The sequence below is a fragment of the Sorex araneus genome, chromosome 4, assembly GCF_027595985.1.
Source record: "Sorex araneus isolate mSorAra2 chromosome 4, mSorAra2.pri, whole genome shotgun sequence".
NCBI lineage: Eukaryota > Metazoa > Chordata > Mammalia > Eulipotyphla > Soricidae > Sorex > Sorex araneus.
The window spans coordinates 80545317-80556611 of record NC_073305.1 but is presented as its reverse complement, the minus strand read 5'-3'; the positions used below and the strand labels follow the sequence as shown (position 1 = coordinate 80556611).

The 11295-nt window shown below is 38.3% G+C and overlaps 1 protein-coding gene across 1 annotated transcript in view; it reads left to right on the top strand.

Moving 5' to 3' along the window:
• Positions 1–306: 306 nt before the first annotated feature.
• Positions 307–11295, top strand: part of CLIC5 (chloride intracellular channel 5) — a 167623-nt gene continuing 156634 nt past the window's right edge. The window contains exon 1 of the mRNA XM_004605947.2: positions 307–846. Coding sequence (XP_004606004.1) covers positions 307–846 — 540 coding nt within the window. The remainder of the gene's footprint in view (positions 847–11295) is intronic.

The window sequence follows — 11295 nt, the reverse complement described above, 5'->3', positions numbered from 1 at the left end:
ATTAATTTCAATCCTTTGTTGTTACAACAAATTTGGGGGTTCCTGGCAATGAGCACCTAGTAAAAAATATTCTTAGTAGTGAAGGAGTTAAGTGAGTGTGTAAGCTTTATCTTGTGTCCAATGGACTTGTGGTTTGCTGATTAGAGTCCTGTAAATGATTGTTAGAGACCTGTCATTGATAGGTGTTGCTAGTAGCTGTGTTTGAAACGCCAGTTGATTCCTCTGCAGGGCAGGACAAGATCCTCTCTCCCTTTCCTTGCTTTGGATATACTCAGGTCTTCCTGCAAAAAAATCAAATCAATAACCATGGGTGATGAAGATTGCAGCGGAATATATGACACAATCCAAAAAGACAGAATATATGACGTTCCAGAAGAAAATGAAGGTGATGTTTATGATGTCATCAATGTAGAGCAGAGATCAGAAAACAATTTATATGTCAATGAGCAAGAACCCCATGAGTATGACTTTGTGTCCCCTTATGCAGTTGCAAATGAGAACAGCTCAGTCTCTTCCCGAGACCGAGAACAAGAAGAAGGTTACCTCCTGCCTGATGCAGTGTATTCTGAGACTGAAGATCTTCAACAAGGACCCCCCCAAGAGGATGGGGTCACCCTGGTGGAAGAATTATACTCATCAATCGAGTACAAGAAATCTGGCCCACAGGAGTACCAGGAGAATGGGAGTCTAATGATGGAAGAAGATCTCTCTCCTTCAACCTTCACCATCCAGGAAAGCAGGGATTTCTCGACCATTAGAGATGCCCCCACTGGCTATTCTGTACCTGATGATGAAGAAGAAAATGAATCAGATCATTTACACCCTGAGATTCACCTCTATGTGAAGGTAAGGACTGTGTCTTACAGAGACCACTCACTGTGCAGATGACATTACTTGGTGTTTGATTTTGTTCTGAATAACCGGGGAATGATGTACAGAGTCATGTTCTTTGGGCCTCACTATGCAGTTTAAGATGAGGGATGATGAATGAGTCATTTCAGAGTTTCTTCAGCAATATTCAATATTAAAAAAATTAGAAAGTGCACACATGTGTGACAAACCTTTGACTGTTATGTAACACTGGTGATACTAGTGATACTAGAACAAGAGTTCTCTTATAAATGAGCATAAATTGCTGGTAGAATCTTTACTTTTTTGACCAATGTTAAATATATTTTTCTGTCTGGTTAAATTTCCTTCACCGACAATGTCTTTAGAAATGAAACTAAGACTTACAGGAGAAATCAATAAAGATAGGTGCCAGATTAATTTCTATGTTTCGAAGGTCACAGATAGTGCAGATATAAGGTCAATAAATGTTTCCTGACATGGAATTTGCCCTTTGTCCTGATATAAATGAATTACATGATGGAGTAAAATGATTATCAAAGTAGAAAGATATTAAAGCCATTGGTGATGTTAGTGCTCATAATACTCAAACCAAGAACTTTGGTTTGACCTTTGAATAAGAATGAAGGTTATGATTATGAATATAATCAATATATAAAAATATGTCAGGGTTGCAAAAACATCTGTATAATTAAGAAATCTCCCCTAAATATCCCCACAATATAAATATTTGTTTGTTTAGACAATATGTTACTAATTCTGCCACTTCTTGCTAGTAAAACTACTTTATGAACTTACAAAAACCTGCTTCACACTCATTTCTTCTTTTTCCATTCCAAATAACTCTTCTAGACAAAAACATTTTATTTGTTAACTTAGTACAGTGTTATATTTTTTGCTATTCTTTTTGGGCCACACCCTGCAATGCTCAGGGCTTACTCCTGGCTCTGTACTAAGGAATCACTCCTGATGGTGATTAGGGGGGAACCATATGGGATGCCAGGGATTGAACCCAGGTAAGTCGCAAGCAAGGCAGCTAGTACAATGTTATCTTTTACTTTGAATTATTTCTTAATTGTTTTCTGAGTAAACTCAGTCTCCTTTATCCTATCTAATTCCTTAACTAAACAGCCAACAGAGTGTTTGGTATCCAACACACCTTAATGGCTATTGTGCTGAGCTTTCAAAGGAGAGGAAATGACAGTACCCTTGTTCTCAAGAAATCAACAAAGTGACTTAGGAGACAGACTTGCATATGGTAAATCTGGATGACTAAAGGACATAGTGGAATGCTGTCGGAATTCCAGGAGGGATGCAGACATATGTGTGGAGGGGCCAGGAGATGCTGTAAGCAGCCTTCCAGCCTTTATTTCCAATTCACTTCTGCTAGTCTCCCAGGTCCCAGAGGTTTCTAAATGTGAGAACAAGGTATATTTGAATCAGGATAGAAGTACCCATGAAGCTTCATGCAACAGGCAAGATGATACATCGTTGTTATTGGCACATCAAAACAATATTTGTAAATTTGGCCAAGTGTTGATTTCATCAGAAGTGAGCTCGCTACTGAACCAAGCAGATGTACCAAGGAAAAACACATAGAGGCATCTCCATTTGGGACCAGCAACTGGAAAAACTACTTGTTAATAATACATGGTTTCTAGGTTAGGATCTGTACTTCCCTAAAATGAATATTAGTTTTAATGAACTCTTTAAATTGTGTTCTTCTTTCATATCATCATTATGGTAATTAGGAGGACATAGAATGTACCAACTGCCTCAGCTCCTTGGGGTGAACTTCTTTTTCAAGATCTTAAGCGGCATTCAGTGAGAAAAGTTGCAGCTATAGTCCCTGTTTATAACCCCCACTCTGCCTGCCCCTTGCTGGCATCTTCGTTCAATGTTGAATGGAAATGCAACATGTAAAACAGAGTAACACTGGAGTGCCCCTCTTGCATGAGAGCTGGGGCTTGTGTTTATAGTCTGCTCAGACTCAGTTCTCTCAGCTCTCCAGAGGAGGTACAGGAACCCTTGCGTTGGACTCAGCTTCTTAGAAGGCCTTGCTTTTCAGTTCTGGGTTTCTTGATTTTCTGGGATGTTTAGGTGTAAATCACTGGGCTGCATCTATACCTGTATTCATGGGTGTATGTATTCACTTCCTCTAGACAAGTCAGTAAGATTGTCACACTGTTTATGACTACATATGTTCAATCAAAATTCTATAGAGCCTCAGCTGTTTTAGTTGCTTGGCCATTAACTTATTTAATAAAAACATATTGTTTCTGTATACATTCAACAAATTGTTCCTATGCTAGGTCTTGGGTTTACAAGGACAAGGAAAACATAATACTGGCTCCTCTGAATTTTGCATTGTAGTGGGGAAAACAACTGATAGGCAAAGAAATGAGTAAATATAGACTATGCCCTGTGCAATGGTGATATAAAGAAATATTCACCAGAGGCTAGGGAGAGGGCTGAAAGGGCTGGAGTGCATGTCTTGTGTGCATGATGACTTGCTTTTGATCCTGAGTACTGCAGGGCCCTCTGAATGCTGCTGGCTCTGAGCAACTTGCAACCCAACAACCGAACCATCAGGTGAGACTGTGAGGCTGAGTGCTCCCAGAGTGACTTCTGAATCCCAAGTACCATGGGGAGACCTTCCCGCATAGAAACATAAAACAAGATAATGGGTGTTTCAATTTCCTATTACTTAGGTTCAAAATCAACACAAATTACGTAGTGTGAGTGAACACAAATGTATTTTCTTACAGATCTAAAAGTCTGGAATTTGAAAGGAGTTTAGGGTCCTAAAAGTCATCAGGTATATGTTCCTTCTGGAAGCTTTGAAAAAATCCCCTTCCTTCCTTCTAGCATCAAGAGCTGTATGGCACGCTTTTTTTTTATGGCTCATACCTCATATCCTTTACTCACCCTCTTCTCTTCTTCAGACCTAGACCTGCCTCCATTCTCTTAGGAACCCATTGATTAGATGGCGGTCTGCCAGAATAATTCCCCATTATAAAATCACTAATGTCAAAATCCTTTTTGACGCCAAAGTTAGCATTCTCAGGTTTTAGGGATTAGGATATTGACTGGTATGGGAGCCACTATTCTGCTTCCCACAGTGAAGTAGATGGTGGTTGGAGATGGCAGTGACAGATCAAGGAGAGAGAGGAGAAAAGGAATCAGGGGAGATGGACAGCAAGGTAAAGTAGGCACAATCCATGCCAGGCCCTGTAAGTCACTGGAAGGACTGTCACTTTACACAAAGTGGATGGGAGTCAACATTATGACTATCTTTTTTGGACAAGCCTTAGTAGAGATGGGGAAAAAGCAAGCAGAACAATTTGGGGGCAGCTGAAGTACTATGCAAGAGACAATGGCAGGTTGCCCTAAGGTAACAGCAGTGGAGGGCTCAGAAAGTAGAATTAGGATTGTCTGGAAGACAGAGCCCAGACATTTTGTTGATAGATTTGGTGGAGTTAAAACAATAAAACACCAATTTTGACTCTCGGGGGTTTTGATTAGAGCTACTGTGTGAGTGATGATGTTTTTACCATTCCAATTACAGACCTCTTTTCTGGATACATATGATGGAGAAAATGTGCAGATAGTTATTCAGAACAGCTTTTCCTGTTTTATCCTTTTATCTATCTAGCATTTGCAATATACTACATAGCAGATTCCAGAGAGTAGATAAAAGCGGCACATAGTAGGAATGAATATCATGAGAGAAAAATCAGAAATACTTTTTTTAAAAAAAGTGTTCTAAATCCAGAGATGCTCAGAAACTTGTTATGGGCAATATTCTTAGGGAACTCTTCTTGCAGGGCCCAGCAGACCATCTAGGGTGTTCAAGACAGAATCCGGGTTGGCTGCATGCAATGCAAGATCTTAACCACTCTACTATCTCTCCGAAATACAATTTTTACAGATAATAAGAAGAGATCTATTATTGATCACTGGCTAAGAGCTAGTGAAGACACTGGGTCTCCAGTGAGAATTGCATCCATTCTCTAAGGTAACTTAATGGTTCAGAACTTTGTGTGTCGATTTTGAAACTTGTCCTGATGTTTTCTGTCAAAATTGAAGCAGTTGTAAACACTTTTTCAGTTGCATCTGTTAGGTCTGTAGAAAAAGAGACAGGAAAAGACATAAGTAGAGAGAACAAGAAAGGAAAGGAGAGACAGACAGATAACAATGATAGAGAATTTTGGTAATCTGTTTAATGCAAAGAAGAAAAGTAATGTGCCGATGCAAAGAAAATGGTTCGAATGAATACCAATTATCCTGCTCAAGACCAATAGAACTGATGATTTGACTTTGGAAAGCAGTATACACTATAGCACTATAGCACTGTCTTCCCAGTTGTTCATCAGTTTGCTTCAGCAGGCACCAGTAATGTCTCCATTGTGAGACTTGTTACTGTTTTTAGCAAATCCAATACACCACTGGTAGCTTGCCAGGTTCTGCCGTGCGAGCAGGATACTCTCGGTAGTTGGTAGTTTGCTGGGCTCCCCGAGAGGGATGGAGGAATCGAACCTGGGTCAATATACATGGTAAGACCATTTTTACTGTCATTGTGATTTGAAAACTGGAGGAGTCAACCTAGAGGTATAGTGCAGTGGGAAAGACACTTGTCCAAGACACAAGACACAAAATGTTGTCCATGGCCCCATTAATGGTCCCCTGAGCCCCACCAGAGATGATCCCAGAGTGCAAAGCCAAGAGTAAACCCTGAGTTCTGTTGGGTGTAGTTACAAAACAAAACTAAATGAAAACAAGCAAACTAGACTAGCAATTTGATTTCTGTTATACTATTGAGCTTCTCTCAGCTTCAAAATCCTTACTAGTAAAATGCATGTTATAATGATTAGTTCTCTAAGATAGATATGGATATTAAAAATATAATTTATGCAAATTGTCTAGAAGAAGTATATAAATAATAAACAATCAATATAGGATTTCAGAAAGGTAGTATAGTGGTCAGGAACTTGCCTTGCATGTAGCTGACCTGAGTTCAATCACTGAGCACCCTGGGTGGGTGAGGTCTCCCAAACCAAATAAATGCTCGATATATAGGAATCTGAACTATTATTTATTGGGATAAATTTGAACTACCCATAAAACTGGTGCCCGCTCGAGCAAATCGATGGACAACAGGATGACAGTGACAGTGACAGTGTCACTGTCAATTCAAGCCCATAGAGTTAGTACAGTGTGTAGGGCACTTGTCTTGCACATGACCAACCTAAGTTTGATTCCTGGCACCCCATCTAGTCTACCAAGCCCCACCAGGGGTGATCCCTTAGCTCAGAACCAGGAGTAAGCTCCAAGCCCTGCCAACTTAATTTTTCCCCAAACCAATATTTTATATATATATATATATGTGTGTGTGTGTGTTTAGTTTAAGCATAATTAGTGAAAATTCAAGAAAAATTCATTAGTTAATCCAAATATAGCCAGTGTAATATTGTGAGGAGATTAGGATCAACAATTTTCATCAACATTTTTTGAACCCATTTCTTTTTCTCTAGTATGCAGTCCTTCTCAGGTTTTAATTGTAGTTTGATTCCAGACTTTATGGTTTTTATCAGGGTGCACATGTATGAACCACCTATCATGCACTCTGGAAGAACGTTTGATAATGATTATGAGCTCTAAATTCAGGGGTGTTGGTAAGACCAATAGGAATGAGACTCTTCCTTTCTCCCCTTTGTGCTCATGAAGCTGCTCCCTGGAAAGCACCTGCCATTACCAGGCTGTCCCAGCCTCCCCATGCTGTACTGCACAGATTGTGCACTGGCACCCTTGGGAGGTACTGTTCACAGAGAAGGTAAATGGCACACCCTCAAGTTAGGAAACATAAAACCCTAGTTAATGTTTCTTAGACTCACGGTCTGGAATCTTTGTTCTCAAGGAGTGCCTCCTAATAATTTGGCTCGGTATTGTGGAAAGGACCACAGAATTGTCAGTAGTAGTCATTAGTCACTAATGTTCTTGCAGAGGTCACCATATCCAAAATAAAATATGTAACGTAATTTGTGGGATTTGGAAATATTATATTCAAATTCAAAAATTAAGCATAGTTGCAATTAATTTCACTCAATTTTATCTAGTTCTCTTAAATGTTAATATTCTTTATATTTCATGTTACATACAGTGTATTCTCAAAATAAAATTTTTTATATGAGGCATCATGAGGTATAATGTTGTTAATGATAGTTTCATACATATAATGTTCTAATACTGTACCTCCATCACAGTCCCCACTTCTCTCCTCCATTTTCTCAGGTCTTCCCATACCTTTCACCACCCTCCCACCCCTTGGTAAATTCTGTTCTCTTCCTGTAATATATTAATTTAATTTTCAAACGAATATGTGTTATGTAATATGTATGGATCAATTTTGAATAAACACTTAAATTTAATATGATAGAGATGTTCAATTAAAACAAAATGAATGCTGATCCATAGATTTTCCTGCCTACCTTTTTAAAAAAAATTATTTATTTTTTAATTAGTGAGTCACTGTGAGGGTACAGTTACGGATTTACACATTTTCGTGCTTGTGTTTCCCTCATACAATGTTCGAGAGCCCATCCCTCCACCAGTGTTCATTCTCCACCACCAATGAACCCAGTATCCCTCCCACCCCCCAATCCCATCCCCCGCTACCCTGCCTCTGTGGCAGGGCATTCCAATTTCTTCTCTCTCTCTCTCTCTCTCTCTCTCTCTCTCTCTCTCTCTCTCTCTCTCTCTCCTTTTGGTTTGCAATAGGGGTATTGAGTTGCCATCATGTTCGGTCTCTAGTTTACTTTCAGCACGCATCTCCCTTCCCTTGACGGATCTCCAATCACATTTTACTTGGTGTTCCCTTCTCTGTCTGGGCCCACCCTTTTTTTTTTAACCACATCTTTGGGCTTGGGACTCTTTCCTGGGCTGAGATATGATGGGAATGGGTCATCTTGTCTCTTAGATTCTTTTTGAAAATTTTCAAAGCAGTGCATTTTAGTCCATTTGACTTGGAAGCAAATAAATCTTCTTCATTGTATGTGATAAATTATAAAATCCCAAGAAGGTAAATCAATGTTACATCAATAATTTTTTTAAATTCCATTAAGAAAATGAGAGAAATGCAGATTTTTTTAATTGGGATATGACTCAAATTAGGAGCCAATGTTGCAGAGAATATGTTCAGCTGAAGCAAAGGCAAAGCTGATAGGCATGTGTATGTGTATACACACAAACCTATTAGCCAGTCAGTTTTGTAACAGGAATGGAGAGAAAGTATGTGCCTAACAGATGGTGAAGCTGTACATGCGCAAAAATGAAATATTTTTAATTTTGTTATTTGAGTCACAAATGGCGGTAATCAAGGGCTACTCCAGGTTAATGCTAAACGTATTTGGGAGTGAACCTGGACTCCTGCATGCAAAAAGTGTGTGCTTCAACACTGTGAGCTATCTCCCCAACTCTAAAAGTGTAATTTTTGCTGAAAAAGTAAGGATTTTAGATTTTTATCCCAAAGACACAAGAGTAAAAATATTAGAGAATGAGGGACGTGGTTCTCATAGAACAAAACTTATCTTACATGTTCAAGATCTCAAGTTGGATGCCCAGCATCATGTAGCCCCTGAGAGTACTTCTGGATATGACCCCCAAAACAAAAGTGACAAGAAAAAATAAAAACAACATTTGGGAAGAAGTTATGATTAGTGAATAAATGCTAAGACTGACAGAGAGGCAAACTAAGAAAACTTTCCTATCTATCATGTAGAGCTGAACCCAAAAGAGAGATACTAAATTTGCTTTCTAAGGATTAGTGTAAGTACTTAAATACATGTATTTTGGGACTGGAGAGATATTATAGAGGGAAAGAGTTTGCCTTGCCTGCAGCAAACTCCAGTTCAGGTTCCTGGAACCACTTATGTTCCCAGACACAGACAGAGGTCACTCCTGACCACAGCTAGAAATAGCTGCTCAATTATTGGCTCAGTGTGGCTCCCAAACAAATATTTAAATAAATGTACATTGAGAATAATATTATTCAAATGATTTACATATTCAATAGACTCTCTGGAGATGTCCAAACACTTAGATCCCCAACTTCATATAGGCAAATTTCAGTGGAAAAAAATCATCTAGCCGATGCAATGCTGATTTATATATCATCTATATACACCTAAGTATTTTAAAAATGTTGAAAAGTAGATATATGGATTCAAAGTTTTGATGACTGTTGTTTTAGCATAGTTTCCAATAAATAAATATTTGTGTGATCTTAATTTAGCCTTGACTAGTCTACTTAATGCTGGACATTAATTACATATCCCAAAATAGCTGGGATCCTGGAAGGGGGGCACTCTGTTTGTTTCACAAGGCCTAGGAACAGCCTACTCTAATAAGAGTCATAAGAACATGTCAAAACATGTTCTTGGAAACATTTCTGAAAAGACACAAATCTTAGTATGTTGCATGTGCCAGTGCCCTGTCATGGAACCAGCTAAGCATACGATGGAACAGTAAGAATATTTGAACAAAGATTTCTGCTTGTGTCATGATGTCTTCTTAACTAGGGTTCTGGGAACACAGTCAAGGCCCAATATTATTTAAACATCTTATTCACAAGGCTGATTGGAGTTAGATTGCTTTATAAATTAGCAGAATAAAATCAACAGAATCCTAGGACTATTGAAATCCAGAGAAGTAAGCTATTTTCCCTGCCTGATGAAAAATTATTAACAGGTCCAGGTTTTGGACTCTCAATGCAGGACCCTTTCTTTTTCTTGATCATTTTTAGTTAAAATATCAAACTATTATTAATTGTTTTTATTATTGATTAAGTAGCATGGTTACAATACAGTTGATATTCATGGTTTTGGTGAGCATCAGGTTATTGTACTTTATCAACCTTTCACCACTGTCCTTATATTACTTCTTATCCACCTCTTTATTCTTCTCTCCCACCACCTATTGCTAATATACATTTTATAATCTGACCTAAAGACTTGTCATTGCTTGTTGCTGTCTAGTCCCTTGTTCTCCTGATCTCAACACAGATGGTTGAGATCTAGATGGTATTTCTTTTCCCTCTATTTAGGTCACTTAAAATGATGCTCAGTAGTTTTGTCCAAGCCTCGGAAATCTGTAAGGTTTCTACTTAAAACTGTACAGCAGTTTTACTGCTGTTTTAACTAGCAGTTACCAGATTTTATTTGAGTTGTTTCTATATCCTGGGTATTGTATCGTGGTGCAATGAACATAGATGTGCATATATCTTTCTATCATTTGGGTTCTTTCCATATTCGGCCATTGTATTTAAATGTTGCAATGAATATAGCTGTACATATATTTTTCTGAATTAATATTTTTGCTTCATGGAGATAGATGACAAGTAGTAGAATTGCTGTATCATATGAAAGCTCTGTTCTTAATTTTTAAATAGTCCCTGCCCACACTAAATGTTTCCAGACTTTATAATATTGGCCATTCTCAGTGGTTGTAAGATGATATCACATTGTCATTTTGATTTGCATGTCCATGATAATGAGTGATATTTGAACACCATTTTTATCTGTCTACTGTCTGTGCTTATTTGCTCTTCAGGACAAGTTTGCTATTTTGCCCCTCCTTTTTTCTTTTTTTTGAGCAGAGTCATTGGATTTTTTGTTGTTTAACTTTGTAAGTGCTTTTTATATCTTGGATATTAGTTCATTACTAGAAGTATTGTGTGCAAATATATTTTCCCATTCAATTAGGGTGTCTTTTGAATTTAGTCTGTTTATTTTATAACGTAAAACTTTTAAATTATATCTAGAATTTTTTTTTTTTTTTTGCTTTTTGGGTCACACCTGGCGATGCACAGGGGTTACTCCTGGCTCTGCACTCAGGAATCACCCCTGGCAGTACTCAGGGGACCATATGGAATGCTGGGATTCGAACCTATGTTGGCCGAGTGCAAGGCAAACGCCCTACCTGCTGTGCTATTCCTCCAGCCCCTATCTAGAAAATTTACTTTTGTTTTTGTTACCTATGCTAGTGAGTCAAACTATTTAACACATTTCTGAGACCCATATCTTGGATAGTTCTTCCTATCTTTTTTTTTTTTGAATTTTTAAATTTTTTTTTTCTTGAATCACCATGTGGAAAGTTACAAAAGTTTCAGGTTTAAGTCTCAGTTATACAATGCTCAAACACCCATCCCTTCACCAGTGCACATATTCCACCACCAAGAATCACGGTATAACTCCCCCCTTCCCCCCACCTTCGCAGCCCCCCACCCCGCATGTGTAACTGGTAAATTTCAATTTACTTTCACTTTACTTTGATTACATTCAATATCTCAACAAAAAATTCGCTATCATTGATTTGGAGTTCCTCCCCCCTAAAGTCGACCTGCTGAAAAGAAAGCATTTGGTAATTTGTTCTCCATTGCTGAGAATGAGT